Source organism: Tyto alba, unplaced genomic scaffold (assembly GCF_018691265.1).
Source record: "Tyto alba isolate M040663 unplaced genomic scaffold, T.alba_DEE_v4.0 Super-Scaffold_22, whole genome shotgun sequence".
In the NCBI taxonomy this organism is placed as follows: Eukaryota; Metazoa; Chordata; class Aves; order Strigiformes; family Tytonidae; genus Tyto; species Tyto alba.
This window is the reverse complement of record NW_024881296.1, coordinates 1068002-1090995: the sequence shown is the minus strand read 5'-3', so window position 1 is coordinate 1090995 and position 22994 is coordinate 1068002. Positions and strand designations below refer to the sequence as shown.

Here is a 22994-nt window from a genome sequence, read left to right as displayed (position 1 = left end):
CCAGCGTTGAATTCAACAGCTTCTTCCCTGACCAGCTCCGGAGAAGCAGGGAACCACCACACTGCGACCGTAGCATCTCTCTTGCCCCTGGCATTTGAGCCAGCTCTCCTTGCAGGGAAATTTGGGAGCTGTACTTCCGCGGCTACAACAGCAACTGCAGGAGAGCCTTTTCCTCCCCCTCTCCAGCTAATTAGAGTTTCCCACGTGTGGGTTTGTTCTGCAGGAGGAGAGCAAGGCCTTCCCCTGTCCCGTTTTCCTCTTTTCCAGCGGCGACTCTGTTTTTGCGGGAACCTTACAGCAGCAGCAGGGTCTGCAGTGCTCTGTCGGGCAGGAGAGAAAAGCACGCTGCGTTGCAAGTAGAGCATGAACTCCCCTGTGATCCTGCCAGTGCTGCCTCGTCCGCCTCTACCCGTTCGGGTTGCTGAGAAGAAACTAGAGCCTATTATCAGGCCTGCTTCTTTGTCAGGTGTTCCTCTGATGTAAATTCAACCACGATCAAATGTGCTGATCGCAGCAAACAGCCAAAGAGTAACAAACATGCAAACTGCACAGAGTGACCTGTGGAGATTAGAGCAACCGAGGCCGTAGACAAATCGGGAAGATTAAACACAAATGAGCTAAGAAGTCTTGGGAGAAGTACCCAGGGAGACAAAAATAAGCAACGCAGACAGAAAATAAGAGAACAAGGGAGACTGGAGATGGAACAGACCCTACTAGTAGATAAATCAAAGTCTTCCCCCACCTCCCAGTGCTTTAGTTTTAACCTAATGCTTCTGCTCCAAGGCTCGCTGCAGGGAAGCGGGCTGAGAGAGACCCTTAGTGCATCCTTCCTGCATTTTGCATGTCACACTGTTGTCGCTGCAGAACCAACTCCGTCCTCGCAGAGGAAAAAAACAGGCTTCCCCCACCCACCCTACCATTTCTTCTTTTTTTTTTATTTTTTTTTTTTTTTTTTTCTGTCCATTTTCCTTTCTTTTTGGGAAACTTCTGGAGAGCTGCTGACAGGAGTTTCTTGCCGTCAGAACCGCCCTGCTAATCTCGGTGTCTGCAGAGTCCATCTTCACTTACAACCCTGCAAATCCAAGGAAAGCCTACCTGGAGCTCATGGCACTATTGATAACCGTTACCTTCGAGCAGTGTAACTTTCCCTAGGAGACCAGGAGGCTTGCAAGACCAGAAACATCACGAGCCCATCTATAATGTGATGCGAACCCATGGCTGGGTACGGTCTGGAGTTCCTCGCGTGCCTTGCGCTGCCTGAACACACTGCAAATACGTCCCTGCCCGCAGCACAACAGCATCTTGACAGGTTTCTTTAAAATTCAGAGAGTAGGGTTATTCTTCTGAAGGTGGAAATATTTAAATTGGGGCAGCATAGTACACCATTCCACTATTTCATTTTTCATCTGTTGCCAGGAGCGATGTCATCACTCATGCATCTCAGATTTGAGGACCATTACTGATTTAGGGACCACTTAGCAGTGGCAGAAGGGTATTAGACATCCAAATTCATGGGAAAAACAACAGATCACCTGAGGAAGAAGTACTTTTCCCACTAACCAATCCTTCTGCAGCTAAATGAGTTCTGCTTCCTTATTACAGGCATATCTATCTTTCAGATCTCACAGCTGTAGACAGCACTTTCTATATCCCTCAAAAATTGAGCCTCCCAGCAGCGACACTAGGAAACCTGTGAAATTGCTGAAATCCCCCTTGCCACTGCATAGCACAGCTCCTTCTACCGTCACTTGTAAACCAGGGCAGTGACATTTTGTTCACACTTGCAAAACAAGAATGAATTTTCAACCCTGCTGATCAGAAGTGGCGGAATAAGATCAAGATGTCAGCGAGGCAGATTTCTGCACACAAGGCCCATTATTTGCTAATGAGATTTCAGCCGCTGTCCTCCCCCCCTCACGTCCCTGAGATCAAAACACATTTCAGAGATCAGAACGCTCAAAACCAGCAAGTCCTGAACTATCTCCCTTAATGCTGTGGTGCCATTAGGCCGGCCTGGGCAGCGCTACACCTCACCAGTGCTAGGTAGGGTCTAGTCTAAGTGTGCATCAGTCCAGCTCCGGTCTGATTAAGTTTTTCCTGGGGGTTCAGGGTATTTCCCACCGCATACAAATGACACAATACAACCCAACATGCAACACACCAGCGTAGCAGAGCCATGATCCACATGCAGCTTACAGGGAGAACTGCAAGGGGAGCAGCACACGTTTTAGAAGGCGAAGGCAAACAGCATCTTCTTCACCAGGACGAAGGCAAAGTCTGCAACTCCTGCAGAAATCAGTCGGAGCCTCAGGTGTTCGCTACCCCTATATGCAGGGCCCCCAGCTGCTACGTCAAGAACTACGGTACTAATAGCACCTGAGGGTCCGACCCCATCCAACTCACTTTCTTAAAACCTGCTCAACTCAGAGGTTTAACCTAAGCAGGACTCAGTTGGAAAATCCAGATCTCCTTCCTACATCCACTCCCAATCTCAGGGAAAAGCGGCTTTCACAAAGAGGAGGGAATTCAAGCAAGCCTAGCACAAAATTTCACTAGTTTTCTGAGACAGGCTAACCTCCGAAGTCTCCAAATGGTCCTCCAGTGCACTGCATGAATGAAACACTGGGAATAGGAGCCCGTGCCAACTGCAATGGTCCTACAAGCTGGAAAGGACCAAGCTCCCTACCTCTTTGGTCCTGGACTGGGGGAGAATTGGCTCAGGCCGCCTCCTGAATGAAAGAGCAGCTTTCCTAATGACTGAGCTCACACTGCCAGCCTGATAAGGAGCTGCACTGATTTGAAACCTAGAGGACAGCTGTTTGTTCTTCCCCTTCCACCCTGCTTCCTCCTCCCTGGTCAGAGGAGGAGGAAAGTTGCCAGAACAGACTTCATCTAGGTAGGCAAGGATGGAGAGAATGGGAGAGGACACCCCTTAAAAATAGAAAAGGAGGGAAAAATTGTACCCTTAAGAGCACAAAGCAGCCACACAACTGCTCATTTTGCCATTGTCAGAGGGAGGCAGATCAGTCCAAGAGAAAGTGGAGTAACCTGCAATAGTCTTAACAGCTGCAAAACACCCATTGCCAGCTGCATGTTGATTCTTAACTCACTTCAGCACTAACTAAGTGACAAAAGGCTTTAGAGCTCCTAATGAAAACACAGTCCCTGCGCTCAGTAAAATAACACAGCCATGAAAAAAAAAGCCCTTTTTGGTAGTAGAATTCATGTGCAAACAGGTTTCAGGTCTAAATTACTGAGATTGGGACAAAACATTTGATGAGATCTGGGGCTGGGGAGGGAGGGGAAAGGGAGAGTTTGAAGGTGCTTGTGGGACACTTCATGTCTGCTTTTGATTTGCTTCCAAAACAGCCACACTTTTGTATTTGTGCTAAGGCTCTCTCTGTAGTTTAAAAGCCAAAATGTGATCAGAAAAGACCTTATGGACCCTGAGCCAGCCTTTGCATTTTTGAAAGAGCCTGTTAGATACTTTCCACTCTGCTCTGAACTCCTGTGGAAGCTGCTCCCAGACTCTTCTCCAAGGCTGCTGTGAGGAGCTGAAGGGCCTTGGGAAGAGATCCAGCAAAACTCGTTGCCTTGTCTTCTGTAAACTCCTTGGACTGGTGAGCATAAAGGAGTAAGAAAATCAGCAGTCCAACTACTCGTGGAGTTTCTGCACACAGCTGCCAGAGTTCACTTGTTCTTTCCAAGCAGACTCCTCGCACCCTTTCCCACCCGCCCCCCCCCCCCCCCCCCTTAAAAGAACCCCTGAAAAACCAGCTCCAACCACAGCGAAAATTACCATTCAGCCAGTATCACAGCCCTGCAGACCAGAGTGACAGTCCAAGGGGACAGCAGAATAGACACTAGACAGAGCCAGTTCTGCCACGACCACACAGATGTGTCTTCTGCACATCCTGACATATATCAACCTGCTCCTCTGACCACATAGCTGTCCACTGACTTTGGAAAAGCTGTGGAAACACTGGGATAAAGCTGTGTGGCAGGAGCAGCAGGATTGCCTTCCCTTTCCCTGGGTCACTGTGGCCAAGACTTGTTGCTATCCCAAGCAGTAGGAAAGATCCTGACTAGCGTGTTCCTTTGGATATTTATGTGAACAGGCTGCAGTTAACAGTTAGAAATATCACTGGGACTAGCACTGGAGAAGCCAATTTCTCTGTTTCTTTTACTGCTGGAGCTGGACCCCATCACAGAGAAATTCCCCACAGCGGCACAGGGTGCTGTAACAACGCCACCAAAGGTTGTTGGGGTGGGACGAGAGGGCTCGTTTTCCCCAAGACACAACCCCAAGAGTTTGTGCCGCAGCAAGGCTGGCGGCACTCTCGGTGTCACGGACAACGCCACAACTACCTGAGGTATGCTGGATGACAACTCCTTTTCCTACGAGGCATCCTCCTGAGCAGCTGGAGGCCAGTTAACAGATTAAGGTCTGATCCAAAGAACTTGCTTTGCTCTCCTTGTGTAATGCCTTCTGAAGACCAGCTCAGGCGAGACAACACTTCCTGCCATTTATAAGATTAAGGCTGTCTTGAAAACCACACCTGGCTTCAGTAAGCTGCCCTCACTACAGCTCTTCGCTGTCTGAGGGAAACAAACACCAAGCGTTTTATCGCTTAAAGATTTAAAAACAACTGAGACACATTCCACTGGAGAAGCAAAGACACAGACGAGGCTGCTAAGCTGAACTGAAACTGCCCCTCTGCTTCCCTTCCCTCTCCATTTAATAACTTACTTGCTTTAAATACGGGAGGCAAGGCTCACACGATGACAATCCCAGCAGGAAACCTTGTATACTGAGGGGATTTGCTTGCTGGACCTGGCACCAACCATGCCAACGCTCGCAGCCTGGCACTGCGCATGCACGTGTACTAATTAACCCCTTGATGGTGCAGCCCTAACGAGGAAGGATCGGTCACAACGGCTGAACTGCCAGCACGAGCACAGTCGCAGCAGGTCAGCAGCAAATGCCACCCTGGGCACACACGACACAGAGTGAGGACACGGGTGGAAGCCCAGCAGCACACCCGCAGGGCATAGAGCCTGAGTGGGTCAGCTTCATTTTGATGCCTCCGTTCAGTTTACTGCACGCACAGGCTCGTATTCTAAACACATCAAACTATGCCAAAAAGATCGCCAAGCATGTGGAAAACCATGCCAGAAGGATCACTAAGTCTGCTTAGACAAATACTAAAAAAATATCTCTGTCACCTTAATTTGACTCTCCTTTGAATTAGTCTTTAGGTAGAGTCTCAGTATTTTGTTTTCCACAGGACCACAGAGTCTTTTGGTTCAACAAAAGTATTTTTTTTTTTGCCCCTTCACATTCTATAAGTGGTCCCAAGCCTTACTGAAGGCACACAATCCGATTCCTATATGGAGTATAGTATTAGGAGCCTCTGCAGATATATGCCCTAATGTTAGGCGAGTACCATCCTGACACAAGCAGTGGATCTGCAGAGGAGGATTCAGAGCCCCTTAACTGGGAATGTACTTTTCTTCAGTGACCATGTAGTGAATCCAGATGTGAGACAGTGAGCATTCCCCTCTGCCTTTGAGATGTGTGTGATACCTCTATCAGCCAAGCCATCCTCAGATACTGCTGACAAACTCCAAAGAGGAGCATGGCATTTCAAACAGAGTTGATCTTTGCAACCCTGCCGTAACACAGGGATAACAACATACATGACACGTTTAAGAACAGGCTGACAAGACGAAAACAAGAACGCCAGCAGTTTCGGGTGCTCAGCACATGCACCGGAGCCCTGGTGTCGCAGAGCCCCGATTGTATATCAAACTAGCAAAGCTCCTAACTGCTTAAGCTACCTTCCGATGAAATTAGCATTTCTGCACATCCCAATCAGGCACCTCATGCTGGGCACCAAATGACAGAAACGCACAAGTGACCTCCTGCAAAAAAGCTGCCACGGCCAGCTGCTTCAATCCAGGAGAACACGGAACTCCACCGGGCCGCTGCCGTAGTTTCCACATAAGGCCATCCTTTCTCTTCAGCTACATGAAGCAGGGGCCCTGCAGGGAAGAGTTTCACTGCATTATGCTGATTCAGAGAATAAATCTGCGCAGGGAACGAGGCAAGGATTGGGTGGAGACAGGATGATATGTAAGTAACGACTGTCACATTGCCGATGCACGACAGGCCTGAAGCTGCAGTTCCAAATCACAGCAGCAGAGCTCAGCTCTTTGAGGATTTGATTTTATAGCTACAGTCTGGATTTACACTGTACCTTCCGTATTTGAAAGTAATTTTTAAAAAGGTCTTCTAACATCTGGGCTTGTATCAGTGCTAAAACAGGCACCAGCACCTGCATTTAAACTCCTTATGTCTGCAGTCCAGCTCTCTACCAAAAATAACTGATAGCAGTAGTGGGCTGTTGCGCTGGGTGCAACTTACACTCGCCCATTGGGTTTGACACATTTTCTCTGCAGTACAGTAACACAGAGACTTGGGTCTCTGAGGCTCAGTTCCAGATTTTGGAGAAAAGCAAGCAGTGGGCACAGTGTGTGTGCCTATAATCCATCCCAGGCTTTCTCTCCTCTCCAAATGCTTGTATCCCACTTTCTCCACCACCTGCTCTTCCTATAGCTATCCCAGCTGCCTACACCGAGTCCTGCTTCACCTTCTTATTTCCTCCGCTCAGAGCTTCTCCTGAGTTCTTGCTCTATATTTTCTTCCAGCTCCTCCTCACCCTGTTTTCAGCCCTTGAAATTGCAATGTGTTCTTCCTCCCCATCTCCTTTCATCCTTTCCAGGTTCACCTAAGGAAGCAGACAGGACTGCTTGCTGCCTTTAGGGGCTGTGCTCTTCCGCAGAGGTCAGATTATGAAAAATCTTCTCTGCTTTTGTAACAGACACTCCTAGCAGGTATTATGCGATTTTTAGATTCCGTATGCTTTTACAAAGTACATTCAAGTGCATTTTGCAGCTGTCCTGTATTTTCAGACTGCTCTGAAATTTAACAGATAATTATGCATCGGTGCAGAACCGGCACAAAAGAGTTGCACCTCGATGTAAGCGGGTGGGCCAAGGTTGATCCATCTTACATGCACTGAGCTAAGTCTCCCTCGCATCATATAAGGACTACGAGTTATTCAGCCCAAGCATGGCAATCCTGCAGTCCGACAACAATACTTTCCACATGCTGATTTCACAACCAGGTAAAATCCTGCACTACACTCCAATGCGACGAAGGGTTAACGTCAGTACACACTAACTGCAGTTGAGGGAATCCACATACGTTATTTGTAAGCTTTATTTTTGGCATCTCAAAATGAATCTGTCGAGCTAATGATATTCTGAGAAGGTCTTAACATTTCAAGTGGTGTGGGACGTACTGCACTGCTAACACCTGCAGCAGGTGGCAATGCTCCTGAGAAGTCAGGCCTGCACCACCGAGCGTCAAAGCGCAGTCTTCTGGATAAATACAAGCAGAGTCCAGCTCTTCTTCACAGTCATGCGGGGGCCTGCAGCTTGCTTCACAGTGGGAGCTTTGGACTTTGCTTCATGGCCACGTTCCAACTCAGGCAATTGTATCTGAACTGAGTGTCCTCTGCTGCTTCTGTTGGATGGGCACAGAAGCGCCTCGCTATTACATGACACCGGTTCTCGAGCGTACGTGATACACGCTGACATGTCTGATGACAATGCACAGCAACACGTGTGTGCAGAAAGTATCAATTACCATCCTGCCCATAAACCTACTGGCAAGATTAAACTAGATAAGGCATGCTGTGTCAATGGGAACAGTATGGGAGGACAACCTCGATGCAGCCAGATCTGCTAGACCAAACTTTCTGCATGAGAAAAAAGCTGCCTGTACAAGACAGGAGGAGAGAGGTTGAGGAGCCTGTCAGCCCACCCCACAATCGATAAGAAAGAAGGGGGCTTAGGCTAGGAGACAAAAAGCAATGCTGTATTTTAAGGCAAGCGGCATCCACCTCAAAAGGCTGAATTTAGCTGGAAGATTTATGTCTTTCAGCAGCGTGAAGGTCTGTGGGATGCAATCTTTTATTTTTGGGGGGGCAGAAAGAACACAAAACCCCCATAAACACACCCTAGGTAGCACCAGGTTTCACAAAGTTTCAGATTGGTACATCAGTCACAACAGCAATCTCCTTTTCCCCCTGCCATTTCTTCCCCCTCCCCCATCTAAGGCACGCCACCAGTACTGCACTTGGAGACTGGAAGACAAATGGGCAGCTGCCTCTAGAGGCAATTGTGAGGAGACTAAAGATCAACTTGCAGCTGGCACTTCTACCCCCACCTCTCCTTAATACTTCAGTCCACTTGCTGCCAGACAAGGATCATGAGTCAGCTCCTAAACATATTCTCCTTGAAACAATAGCTATAGCTCTCTACTGCAGCTATACCGCTACTCTGGCTCCAAGGGACACGCCACAGTTACGAAAACAAAAGGACCGATTTTAACCTACAGCAGCCCAAAACTGAACAGTATAACAAGCACGCCCTAAAGAATACTGTGCTAAACCTATGAGATTAGCGATGCTGATTTTGACATGTAAGAGGCATGATGTCAGTACTGTAATGAAAATCCGCAGAAGCAGCAAATAAAAGTGTTTTGGGGGCTACGTGGTAAAGCAGATGGTTTATGCATAAACCTTTTCAGCTACAACAGGGTGCAGTTTGATACCGCAGCATTGTACACTGCAGTACTAATTACAGGGCAAAGGAGCCAATTTAAGCCTTTACAAATTAACTATCACAACTGCAGGAGCTGCGCTCTCAATTCTGAGTAGCCACCGCTCACCGAAACTCCTGTGTTCACAAAGGTGGTACTCCAATGCTCATCTCCCGAGGACATTTCAAGAAGGAAAAAGCCTCCTTTTGCAAGGACAACGTTTCAGCTTACCAGCTAACAACATCAGACTTTAACTTTTCTGACCCAGATGCTGTCAGACGATAAAGAATTCAAAGAAAGGGTAAGAAAATGCAGTGGAGATTTCTCAGAACTAGATGTTAAGTGATGAACTGGTGGTGACTACTGAGCACTTAAAGAGCTGTGCACATAGTAGAGGTTAGACATGGGAGACTCTATGCCCATGCAAAGCACTCTAAAGAAATATTAGCACCCAGAGCATGCCTTACCTGCAGACAGTCCACTGATATCCTCTGAAGAGATGTTGCTGAAAGAGCTACGGCGCAAACTAACACGTCAGGAAGCTTAAACGAATGCCACGTTTACATTTTTATTTCTAGCTAAGAAATAGGCAAAACCAAAAGTTGTCCTTTCTCACCTCACCAAAATCTGTGTTTCTTACAGCTGAGTATTGCCAATGACTCTAAAGAACTCTCTAACCCAAAATACTGACATGTCTTGAGCCACATCATCCTACAAGCCATAAGGCAAGTTCGAGACAGAAATGCAGGACCCTGACAGGCATGTTTTGTGGGACTGCACAACACAAATTAGAAGGTGCTGCTGTTAAGGCACTGCATCAATTTTACTCAACAGAAACGTGAATCACGTATACACTCTGTATAAAAAGATAGCAGACTATATACATATCTTTTAAATTATTTTATTTTGTGTAAGCTAAAAGGAAATTTACACACTTAAATCTCAAAAGACCTTGGGCATGCACATTGACCTTTTTAGAGGTTCTTCTACATAGCTCTCTTTTTTCCATAGGAATTTCCCCAGACATTTACAACCCATAGTTTTTTACTGTATATACAGCCTAAAACCATAGCAATCTATGATTATGTCATTTTACACTGTGCAAAATCAAACAGAAATAGTGGTACAACAGAACATAAGAACTTTTAACAGGTAAATTTCATTGTAAGACATTCATATAGTTTTGGTCCTTCTTTTCCAAATCAAACTGATTAAAAGCAGACAACCTTCTAATGACCCCAAAAAATCAAGTATTTAGATAATGATCCATAACTGGAACAAGAAGTTACTGACAGCATACCTTTCAAAAGGCTATATAGTGACAGAGCCATACTATTGAAGTTTAAGAACATAAAAATTGATCAGCCAACCAATCGAATGGGGGGGTAGGGGATGGGGGAGAAGAAAAGGAAAGAACACATCTTAAGCTTGTTAAAACACAAAAGAAATTATTGGGTTTTAAAAGAAGCAACAATAACTGAAAACCCGCAAAGGGACAATGTAACCTTTTGGGGTTTTTTCCAGAAATAAGTATTTTAATATATGCAGGAAAGAAAAAGATGCTCAATGCAATCTGAAAAACTTTAAGGGGGACTTCACAGATTGTGAAGAGTGAAGTTTTCATTATGTGTTTCCAGGATTTTTTTTTTTTTTTTTAAAGTTTTGTAAGAAGGACACCACCAGTGTATTTCACAAAGACATAAATGTATACACCCCAGCACAACAAAAAGAATAGATCTTCAAAAAGATTTACCCCCAATTATTTACATTTTTCTCTAATATAAATTTAGGACTCCAGTATGTAAATAAATATACATTACTATGTATACCTTTCTAGTGCTGCTTACCAACAAATCATCTGAACTTGTTTTTTTTTAATTAAAGCAAGATTGCTTTTTACGACCCACAGAGGGAAGGAAAAAAAAAAAAATCAATAGAAAACGTCCAATTCACATCACTTTAGTCTACCTTTTCTTGGCAGCTTGTTGAAGGTGTTAATGTGGCTGGGAACATCAACACCTTGGCATGCATGAAAGTTAAGTCAGGAAGGCTAGAAATCACCTTGGCAGCCTCTTCACTAAGATTTTCTTCCTTTTTAGGCTTCCTGTTGAGAAGAAAAGAACACAGTGCATTAATCCAGTACCTGATATACCTTTGTTGGCTGAAAGAATCACGGATTGAAGCAACGTTCTGTCAGTTTGTCTCCCACTGACAGGCACTTCTGTAAGCTACTTGAAGGTAGTCTAATGTTATAATACTACCTGCCTACTAACAAAATGTTAACATAGAAAGTCAGCAAATGTTCCCATATATTGTTGCAATATGGAAAAAAAAATTCCTATTCAGATGCTAATTTTTATATCTATCCTTTTTTTTTTGGGGGAAGGTTCCAATGTGAAGAGACTCACTTGAGAAAATCATGCCCATATTCTAAGGATAAGACAATAGGAGCATTAGTTCTAAACTACCTAAATCCAATATTATCTTCCAAAATAAAGTAGAAAAATCTTGAAAGGACATTAAGAAGTTGCTAATTTACTTAATACTTTTTATTTTAAAAGGCACTTGCGCTGTGTTCCCAGCACAACCGTTCTCAGATTATACATCATACTGCTCTACATCACGATCCACAAACCCTTTTTCCCCCCCAGGGCTCATCAGCAGCAAAAGGTGGCTCACAACTTGTAGCTACTTGCTTTGAAGTGCAGTAGTATGTGTAGCCATAATGATACATGCAGCAGTTTGGGAAATCACTGGTGCCTACTTTGCCTTTTGCATTATTCACAAGAATTACAGAGCACAAATGAATAAAGAGGTCTGAATCCCATGTCGCTTGGTTCTCACTATTATGCAAAATCCTCACATTTCGTAAGTAAAATGAAGCCTGGCTCAGGCTGCTACAGAAGAACCCCCATTCCCTGCCCAAATATCCACACTTTACAGACATCTGGCTTATCTTTGAAGAATGTGGCCTATTACTAGAAATACTCGGTTTTCCATCAACATTATTGCAGTTCCAAAAAGGCACCTGCTATGCCCCGTAACAACATTAGAAATTCTAGCTAAATAAGCTCTCGTTTTTGGGGCAAAACACTAAGACAAAAGGCTTGAGCCAAATAAATTTCCTTTCTAATATCTTGTCTTACCTATAACATTTAAACTGAGTCCGTGAGAGGGCAATGGCCACTCCGGTCACAAAGTAGCATGTACTGATATTTTCTTTTGTTAGCACCCATCAGGATTGCTTCCTAAACTGATGATAGATTAGGGAAAAGCAAGGGGGGGTGCATGTTTGCTTCAGCAGCAGTCTCAGAATTTCTTAGCTACTAAGAGAAGAAAAAAAGAACTGGAGTCAAACTCATCCTTGACATCACTGATCATTGTGTTGACACTGAACGATCACTTTTGTTTGCTACTTGAAATCTCCACTTGATGAAAGATCTCTAGATGAGGCAGCCTAGATACTAAATCTGACTTTCCTTCGCTAGAATAGCAATATTTTCTTTTCTCTGCTGCAGTGGAATTTCATGAGCCACTGACTAGGCAGATTACCAAATTCTGGAGGATAAACAAAGCTGTGTGCTGGATTTACTGAAGGAAGAAGCAGAGAGCCAATATGTGGCTCCTTCTCTAACAACTTCAGTCAGCTCTGTTTGCACTCCAAGGACTATCTCTGAGCTGTTGAAATGTGGTTCTCACCCACCGCTGTGTTATCAGTATCTGGTGCCACTATTAGTAATCACTTACCACAAGCCTCTTAAAGGTACAAACTCCTGGTGATCAAGGACTTACAGCTAACAAAGGAGTGTTTGACAGAGGAAGCCAAAGGAAGAGGGCTGACTCAGAGATCTGCATTAAAAGGAGTTCCTGTAATTGTTAATCAGGCACCGAGATGGAGCTCACACACTCCTTGCTATTTATATGCCTCTTCCTCCTCTGCTGACCTGTGGCATGCCAAGAAACGGCACTGCTAGGGCCCAGAGGCAGAGTGGCATTTTATTTGGTGGTCACACGCAGGACTTTTATCACAGGGCCATGCTATTGCTGTACTATCTGGTCTCTGCAACGTTGCTGCAGAACGTGCACACCGGTAATACAGTCAGATGTGAATCTCACCTGATTACTGAATGCTTCCCTCCTCACTGGAGGACCTTTGGAATAATCTACCTACTTAATGTGCTCTGTAAAAGTATCTATAAAGAAGGACAAGCTAACATACTAACACGGCAAACATTACTTAACTACGACCAAATCACAGCTATAGATACAATCACTTGGTAATGAGGCTCAGAACCTGGTTTTAAATCATCTCAGTGCAGAGAGGGATGAGACAGCCTAAGTCTCTGTTCCTCGATGGAGAGAGGCAGGTTCCTCTGAAAGACAATAAAACTGGATGCTGCAAGTACTCTTTTCTGGGTAACAGTCAACACTTTTGGTAGCAAATATCACCAGGGCAACCCCAAAGATTTACTCACTAACTCTCTAAATTTACACGACAAAGTAGCATCATCACTGCAGAAAAGTTTTACCCTTAAAACCAAACTGCCTAATAACTGTGGTGTCTTTTGATAAAGGCAAGTGAAATAACCATGTCAGGTGCATTAACTTCGGTCAAAACTTTTGCTGAAGATGTTCCCACTCTCAAGAGCTTCTTTTGCCAAACTCTGGTCTGTGTGTGTGTGTGTGTGGGGTTGTTGCAGAGCTTCTCCTGCTCATGCACTCTTAATTTCTAGATACCATGGCTTACAGAATGGACACCCAAGTGGATTGTCAGCAGCAGCTGTACTACTTCTGCCTACTTTTGAAGCAGAACTTTTGATTACTAAACCAGGAAAGGACCCAGCCCTGACTCAAAACAAGGTCTTCGAGTCATTCAGGTTTTAAACCTACCTTCTACAGAACACTTTGTCCCCATCCATCTCTCCTCTTACAGTAGGTTACATTTCCTCCCAAGAGCAACCGAGGACAGAAGGGATGCCCTTATCCGAGCAATTGTGCCAGCCCCTCTCCCTGCTGGCATGAAGTTTCCCTTTCAAAGGCATGTTAACATCAAGTTGCAAGAAATTAGCCAGAGGACCGGCAAGCAAGTTGTTGGAAGAAAATTTAGCAAGAAATAGGGAATGCTTTTTTAATGTGTCACTCACACCTCACTATTCTGTTTTGCATACCAACCCCTTCCTGCAGTGTTCAAGTCTTTCAGGACTTCAGTCATCTCTAAAACCCTTTGCAAACATGAGAGATAGCAACAGCAAGGCCAGGCTCTAATACCAATGAGTTGATTAGAGAAATGCACTTTAAAACTGCTCTGTAATTAAGAGTTAGCCTGCTCCATCCAGCACTGCCCCCAAGGAGTATTTCCAGTTTAAATGATGGTTTCAGCCATTTCTTGGAAAGGTATCAGTGCTCTGCTTTCCCTCAAAAAGACAGCAGATAAACTTTTGATCTCTGCCAATTCTACGGGACCGGGCAAGGCTGCAGAGTCTGTGGAATGCTGTGCTGGATCCCTGACCTTCAACACTTCTTGCTGCTGTCAAGGTTTCAGGCTCAAGCTGAGGGGAAAGTTTCCCCTCCTCTCCCAACCTTTTCCTTCTCAGAAACTGACTTAGCAGCTTCAAGAGATAGGTTTGCAAGCAAAAGATGTGGCTATTTCAAAGACAACTCTTCACATGGCTTCCTACAGCTGAATAACGCTATTTTCACTCTAAACTTTACCCCAGAGATCCTGAGTTCAGACAAGTTACAGACATAGGATAGCCACAGCACAACTGAAGTTGCCATCAAAGTGATGTTAAGCCACTGGCCACATCTTCCCCTCATCAGTTATCATGAATGGCTAATAGTCCATACTTCCAGGTTGGTGCATGAATGCCATCCTTGTTGATCTGGCTGTACCCAGCCACTCGTATTTTAAAGTCTCCATTTGATTAAGAAAGAATTAAAAAAAAAAAAAATTCAAAAGAAAAAAAAAATATTACAAAAAGCTAACATAACGCAACATACTTGGCATACTGCTGAGATAAGACTTTCTTATTTTGCTGAAGGTTTCTAGCTTGAAAAACAAAACCAGCCTGCTTTTATTTTGGGGAGCATGAAATAAAGAAAGAAAACCCACTTGATATCTTTAAAATTCAGAGTTGGCAAAAACAGACAAAATGTATCGAACACTGAAAACAGCTGCTTTAAAACAGATAAATCTTGTGTGTGTCTGAACTTCACCCCCAAGTCCGAGGTCCCCAGCCTCTCTCTGTAGCCCGATATATTGCTACAGCACAGATCTAGAACCTCTTCCTATCAGGAAGCAATGATCTCCAGAACAGGGGAAGAACTTTGCCATCTGTATAAAGAGCTTTAACAGCGCAATTAAGAACTTCCAAGTGCACCATGGACGCACTGGAAAAACCCAAACCTCTCATATTAAAAAAGAACAATTCAGAAAATTGAAGGTGAAACATTCATTTGAGCAAAGCAGACTTCCCTGTTCCTTTGTAAAGAAAAAGCAAGCTAAGACATCTTAAAGCAAGCAAGCAGGTACAAATCTATGACTGGAAATAAAATAATTGATAAAGATACATTTGGCATTTATATGTCCTGCTGTGAATTTGTGGTCACTTAAATTAGACTTAGAATGTATTATAAAGATATTTCAACTGTAATTATGTTTTCTAATTAGCTGAAGTCAAACTTTCCCACTAGTGTATCTTCAGAAAGAGTATATGCACTCCATGGAAAGAAAAACAGACAATCCAAAAGCCAAGACAAAAATCAGCCTTGAAGTGTGGAGTTCCCTCTACTGGTTCTCCTTTGAAATTTCATGGCTTGCTCTTTTTTATTCAGTGTTCACTTTGAACATTTTCACTGCAGGAAAACTAGCAGCATAGTTTTCTCAATGAAAGCTCTTGAAAATTACAGTTTTAGTCCTTTTATGAAAGCCAACTATCTCCCACCATTACAAATCACTACATTTGCCACGACTCTTCAACTGTGCCTCCTCTCTAAATGTTATGCTGCACGGAAACACATCTAGTTTTAGAGTGTTGAAAAATCCCTAAAGCTCACTTACAAGTGAGGATATGTTACCATCTATCAGTTGCAACGCAACTAATATTTGTTGCACGTTGAGGCAGGCACCTCCTCAACAATAGAAATGTTTTACCTAATGAGAATCACTCAGTGATTCTTTTAATGGGCACAGACATTAGTTACAGTTTAAGACAGTCCAGGATCCTACCGTTAAGGTACACATTTAAAAAATAAACCCAAATAATACAGCCTTATAAATAGAGTGTCTATTCTGTACCCATTCAACAGGCCAGACTTCAAGGAAGACATTTAACACTTAAAGCCTTTATATAGGGCTCTACCTATAAAAAACAGTCCAGAAGAACTTCACACGAGATCTGTGAAGCAGAAAGGACATCCTAAACCAACGACATGCTCATTCCTTAACTTGTAACAGCAAAATTAATCTGATGTTTGGTCACTAAGGTTTTGACAGCTGCTAGAAATACATGGGTAGGGACAAATATTGTCATAATTATTAGTCAGCTTTAACATTTTACCTGTGGAACATTCTGTATCCATAAATTGCACAGAGGACCGAGAATCTTCTGTCAAAGTCCCAGGTCACTGAACTGGGTGATTCAGTTTACCCTTCCATTCTTAGGAATCAGCTCTGTTGTTCAGAAAGTTACTTCCTCCCACTGAGTTTTTCACTCTAGCTTTTCAACTGATGTGCTGGTGATCTTTTTCTTTCAGATCATGAACTGTTTCACATCTTATTTTAGAGTTCCATGATAATTTGAAATGTGAACTATAGTACAATGAATTTAATATTTAAATTTAATTATTCAGTTTAAGCCTTTTGATCATTCAAGAACTTCTGATCTAAAATAGCACACACATTCACTCCTCGCATTTCATGCCACCCTTAGAAAAAGAAGAAAAAAAGCACAACAGAGTATTTACCTTGTTGATGTGCTTGCCTTCTCCACTGTGGACATGAGTCTTGCAAACGCATCAGTCACTCTGTTGCTTGCATTGGAAGTTTCCAGTTTTGAGGTTGTCAACTCATACAACTCAGGATCCACACCTTATAGTATAAAATGATAATCAGTGATGGTTGGAGGCAAGTATAGCCATAATTAGCCACAGACCAACTTGCTAGAGACTGTTTTCTGTAAACATCTGAATCATTTGTAATGTCAAGATACATGAAAAGAACATGATAGAACATGTCTGTGTTTCTGAAACACCATCCTCTCTCCCCACCCTTCTTCAGTAGCTTTTACGGTTGTACTAGAAAACACACACACAGACTGGATCAAGTCTGGCATATCAGGTCTCAGTCTAAGAGTAAACAAAACAAATTTGATTTACCTTTTACAGTGAAACGCTTGTAAAAGTGTCAGCTGTGTTAAAATGGATTGTTTCAATTACTTCAACTCAAGTGTTTGCATTAAAAGAACACTGCATATCAACAGGGACCAACTCTTTAATGAGAGACCACACACAACACTAGCATGCGTTAGAGTGCATTTAGTATCTTGCTTGTCACAAGAGGTTGTGTTAAAAACTTTTTAAGTGAGGAAAAGCAGCTTTTACGATACACACAAGTGGAACGGCATTAAAAAAGTTACATACTAATGAGTATAAGGCTACCAAAACTTTTAGTCTATGCTCCCTTTTCATCCTTCAAGTATTTATCAAGTATCACTTATCTGGATGTTTCAGCCTTGATTTCCTAGTTTCAGATATCTTAAGTCAGGTGCTGAATTTTGACATCACATACATTTCTAATGGATTTCAAATTTTATCAGCAGAGGTTATTCTGAAAGTAACATGAACAATGGAAACCTGCATCCAAAAAAATACATGAGTGGATGAAATGATACCTGTTTAATATTAATGCATCACATCTCAGTAGGAAGTAGCTCTAGAATTTCCAGATATTAAGTATGTTTTCTTTTAAAAAGTCTCCAGGAGTTAGAATTGTCAAAACAAGTAAATAAATGCAAAAGACTGTTAAAACACGTCTTGTTGCTCAGAAGCATTTTAAATTGGTGATATTCCTCTAGTTACAGTTTCAGCTACTTCATGGGTTTAAATTAAGTATGCATATGCACCATCCACAATTATAAATATTTTTCAAAAACAGTGTAGAATTTTTGTAGAGAAGCATCGTGTTTTATAGACACCTGTGCTCTAAACAAGTCTAACACTAGTGCCAGCTGGTTTGGACAACAGAGAAGAATTTCATACTACTGCAGAATAAATGTTGCAAATACTCTGACGTGGTGGTCCCATATAGCTACCTAATATAAGCACAGCATTTATAAACTAATGGCTGATTATTTTACCCAGTTTACTTGCCTGGATCAAGACACTTTTAGAAGTACTCCTGAAATACCAAGATTATTAAATAATTTTTTAAAAAATGCCTGTGCCTATTCTCCTGCCTTTTCCACCCAGTAATTGCAATACTATGTGTACAAACAGATAAGGTTAATAATCCTCATGCCTGCTTTGCATGAACTCTCCTCAAGCAGTGTCTTGACAATTTGCCATTTGTGCACAAGTTAAGTACTCTTTCACTGTTAGGAAACTAAGCCAACCAAAAACTAAATTTAAGAAAATCATCTCGTTAAGATGCAGGAGGTGGGAGGGGTGGGGAGAAGATTTGCTTCATTTAGTATCAGTTGATCAGCAATTCATCAGCTGTCCTTTCAATGCCCATTTTTTTAAGTCTGGATTTTCAAAGTTAATTTCATCCAGTTTCATGTAAAACATCAAAATATGTACTGCCCTGAGACCAGTATACCAAGACTAAGTATTGTCAGATGTTTACAGAACTTGGAAATAGGAAAAAGCCCAACTATTCCATAAAATATCCACTTTCAGTCAGGGAGAGGAAGACTTGAAGAAATACACTTTGACTTGCAGAAGCCTGCGAAATCCCATTAAGGTACAAATTGTAAAACTAACTGAAATGAGGAGCCCTTTGACATGCAACTCTGCAACAAACATTAAATGCAACCTTATAAGTCACATCACTTAGATATTCACATTTATGGTCCTGAATTAATTTTCACTGTAGTGTGATGTCACTGCTCAATTTACTGTTCTTTAGGCACCTCTTACTCATCTGCATTTACGTTAAGCTATTAACATGAAAAATAAAACAATACATCTGTGGGACTGTACTAGAAGTGAGTAACTCCGTGTAGAATGCAAATTTTTATAAAAGTTATTTTGGCTACTGATGAAATCAGACTGAGAAGAATACAGCGCAGATATACAGTAAGTAAAATCAAGGTCGTCAGAGAAAGAACAATCTTCTACTACTGATAAAAGTTTCTTCTTTAAGCCAAAAGATCTAACAATTTGTCTTTCAATTATTGTATTTCTTTATAAGAGTTGCATATTCTCCATTTTACTCAAATGATTCGAGAATATTTAGGGAAAGCACTGCAAAACCTTAATGAGATATTGAAGGAAAGGTAGCCAGCAAAACCCCACACGAAGCTCCTGAACACACACACAGACACACGAGCTGCAAGCCAAGAAACAAATGACTTTCCCAGAAACAAGTCAGGAGGAAAAAAAAGCCAAAACCAAACCAAAACCAAAAATAGGCACTATAGGGCATACCAGGGAAGGTGATAATACCTATAACTTCATCAAACAACACTGACAAAAATGCAATAAAAGGCTAACAGAGTATCCCTCCAGTAATCACTGTAAGTGCGCACACCATCAGGACACAAGAACGTACCCGACTGGACAAGCAGTACATGTACTGGGTACTGACAACATTTATGTCCACACACTTGCACACACTTTACAAAAGAATCTGTAAATCTCATGCATCTTGAATTTGCTGCCCATCACTTCTGCGACAAACCTGTCATCTTTCATCTGATAATGACATCTCTCAAGGGTGGAATAAAAAGACATTTGGAATGTGATACCGTAAAATTGCCTTCAATAATCAGATTGCAAAAACCAAAAAAGCATTTTTTTTTAAAAACAAAAAATTAATAATAATTATAAGCACTTATTTTACATGTGGGAAAACCCCAAATCCCTTAAAACCTCTTTTTTTTAAAAAATTAAAATCACTTAGAGGAGAAAAACCCTTCCTATGAAGAGAATGATTATTGTGGCTTCAGGCATTGTATTGAAAGAGTATTTGCTTTATCCACTTAAGCTGTGCACTGGGTTAAGTACTCAAAATGTTCCCTTAAATTCCTGCAGAAATTCAAAGTATAGGTTTTTACAAGCTCGTTCAAAATACTCAGAGCATGTCAAAACCACGCGATAAATGAATTAAATTGCTTTCGCATATTATTCAATGGAGAGTGGTGTTTTTGTCTCCTTTTAAGGAAGTTGCAGATAAAGTGCTATGGCTTTATAATTAACATTCATTAACTTCTAATGTCCCACAGACATGCAACTATCCTTGTTTTCTATTAGGAATGTTAAAACACTTTTTTTACTTTATCGTTAATATTAGTAGCTCACTCAGAAAAAAATAACCTTCTGTGAGCAGCAAACCCCAGCAGGGTTGCGATACGTTAAGCCCCATAACTTGATATTCACACATAACTTCCAAACAACATCATAATCCTGTAATTTGGAGGCACCCATTCAAAAGAGAGAATAAGCCTGGGGGGGGGGGGGGGGGGGGGGCGCAGGGAAACGTCACATCTGTAGCATTTTTCCATTTTTCTTAAATGCTCAGAAAAGTTAACTTTCAAAATTTCTCATTTGAACCAAGTGTTTTAACATCTTACTTGCAAGCGCATGAGAGCCATTCATTCCTTCAGCAAGTGACAAACACAGAGCTGACAGTACCTTTCAAATACTTTGCACTCGATACAAAACGTCAGAAAACAGAACACAGATTAAAGGAAAAAACACAACAGGATGACATTTTAGAGAAAGGCAACATAAAATTTCTCCTTGTTTATAGGAAAGTCAAGTGATGTGCTCATGCTTTTAGTAAGTCCTTATAGTATTACAGTTGTGGTTTTAACACTCTGCTGACCTGGGATTGTGGTGGTGCTGCTAGAGCTACTGTCATCCACGGGCCCAAAGAAATCAAGGTTCAGAAGAGTGGAACCTCCACTAGCTTGAAATTCAGTGACCGTGTTGGTAGGCAGCCATATAGAAGGTAAGCCAAGGGAGGGGTTTATGTGTAAAAAGGGGTAAGACACACACTTGAACATGCAAGTTATAATTAGTACTCAGTACGCAATTTAAAAATTGACATGAAAACAATGCTTACAGTATTAGTTTGTACCTTCTAAAATGTTAACAACTTAATTCAGCGCACATTTCCTCATGTACAATGCAGCAAGGAAATCAACACTAGTAACTTTAAAATAGAAATATTTATTTCAATCTAAAAATGAAAGAGAACCAGCACGACCCAGAGAGAAAGATGTGATCAGTTAAAGGGAAACAATATATAGGTCAACTGATAGAATACAGTGGGCTTTTTCTCCCCTTACTGAAATTGAAAGCCATTCTTTCATCAGGAAGACTCAGCAGATCCCCAAAATAGCAAAGAACCCCAAAAAACTTTGAAGTTTTATTTAGCAGCTTTAAGCTATTAATTATCATTATCTTAAAGCAGTGTGAACACAGGGTAACAAATGCCACTCTTGCATCCAGTTCCTCACTGGTAAGTTATACTGTTCCCCTTTAGTACTAAAACAGAAATCAAACCAAGATACATTTTAAAGAAGTTGTTTGTTAAAAAGAAAGCATGATGATTGACTGAAGTAATAAGACACCAGACAACAGCAAAAGGGTCCATCCAGGCTTTCCTTCAGCACCACGATATTGCTATCCAAACTCTTATATCCCACGTTCCGAAAAGAACACTGAGGCAACGCCAGTGCAGTAAGAGATGCAGTTCATTTTAGCCTGCTTTTGTACTACTTATGTCTCATGAATTAACTGCTGTTAGCAGGCTCCTCATAAAGGTATCAGTTTCTTTACAGGTTTCTAGTCTGTCGATCAAACAAGTTTCCAAAACTTGTTTAACTTCCTTTGCATGCACTTACATTTGTGAGATTGGAGGCGGTGGCACAACTCACTTTGCAATTAAAATAGACATAGGTGAAGGGTCTTTTATGTAATAACTATGTACATTTACAGATACAAATAAGTTTGTAGCTACTTCTTTCATTAGCGATAATCAGCTCTTGAATGTAAGCAGAAGTGGTAACAGATGAAGTCACTTTTTTTAAAATATAAAATTATCTGCAAATCTGAAAACTTTCAGCTCAAGGAGTTTATCTTTTGCAAACAGTTTGTGGTTAAAATATTGTGCTTTGAAGTAGCCACTATACACAAGTTTGTCATTCAAAGGATGTCTAAAGAGATAGTTCATTGGTGAAAAATACGTTTAAAAAGTAAAACTCGCCAATCTAAAATGTTCTTTTGTCAGAGTTTCATTATAATCTGCAGTTATACATAATGAAGTGTTAATATTGCCACTGTGTCACTAGCATATGGCAGGAATCTAAAGTAATACTTAACTTGGTATTTTTCAGACAACATACTACTTCACTTAGGGGCACAGTTAATCAGAAAGAAAGCCTGAATTTCCAAAGTTAGGAGTAAGAAATAAATATTATATATATTTATATATATGTGTGTGTGTGCATCTTAAAAAAAAAAAATAATAAAAAAAAAAATCAGCAGATAGATGTTTGTCTGAACTTTGTAGCTTTCTTATCTCTAGCTCTGGTGCTAGAGGCTCTACGGAGAGACGTACCATCTAAAGGGTTAGTAAGGCCACTGCTACTCCAGTCAAACTGGACAGGTGGTAGAGATTCCTAGAGTTGAAAAGTCAGAAATCAGATTTTACAGTCAGTTCAGGTTACAACAATGCAAAGCAGTTCAAACAACAGATTCTTTAGCGTCTAAATACTAAAAAGACAACTAAATAAGCAAGCCCCAATTTTTGGGAGGTATGTATTTTCATAATACGCACTAAAGATTCAGCGTAGATTTGTTCTACCACAGGAAGTCTCATTAAATTCTGAACAGTACAGATTAGGTAACTTCTAACTCAAACAGGATTTGCAAATGAACTAAAACATTTGAATTGAATAAAAAGCCCTAAGGCATAGTTGAAAGTTAAACTACTATTACTTTCACAGAAGACAAGACATTTTGCATAAAGAGTTATGTATACACAATTACAGAGCAAATTTAGAACAGGGTTATTAGTGAAAGCTGTCTGTACATCCATGCTTTGCCCTGATTATACATAAAAATCAGTTATTTACCATCAAACAGCCCATGATTC

The 22994-nt window shown here is 41.7% G+C and overlaps 1 protein-coding gene across 2 annotated transcripts in view; it reads right to left on the bottom strand.

Moving 5' to 3' along the window:
• Positions 1–9556: 9556 nt before the first annotated feature.
• AFTPH (aftiphilin) overlaps positions 9557–22994 on the bottom strand; it is a 48164-nt gene continuing 34726 nt past the window's right edge. Inside the window, exons 7-10 of one of the 2 annotated variants that reach the window (XM_033006573.2) lie at positions 22458–22518; positions 20718–20801; positions 16637–16760; positions 9557–10775 (exon numbers count right to left, since the gene is read on the bottom strand). In XM_033006573.2, the coding sequence (XP_032862464.2) occupies positions 10631–10775; positions 16637–16760; positions 20718–20801; positions 22458–22518 (414 nt within the window). In that variant the 3' untranslated portion in view covers positions 9557–10630. The remainder of the gene's footprint in view (positions 10776–16636; positions 16761–20717; positions 20802–22457; positions 22519–22994) is intronic. The other variant, XM_033006574.2, reaches the window with a different exon arrangement.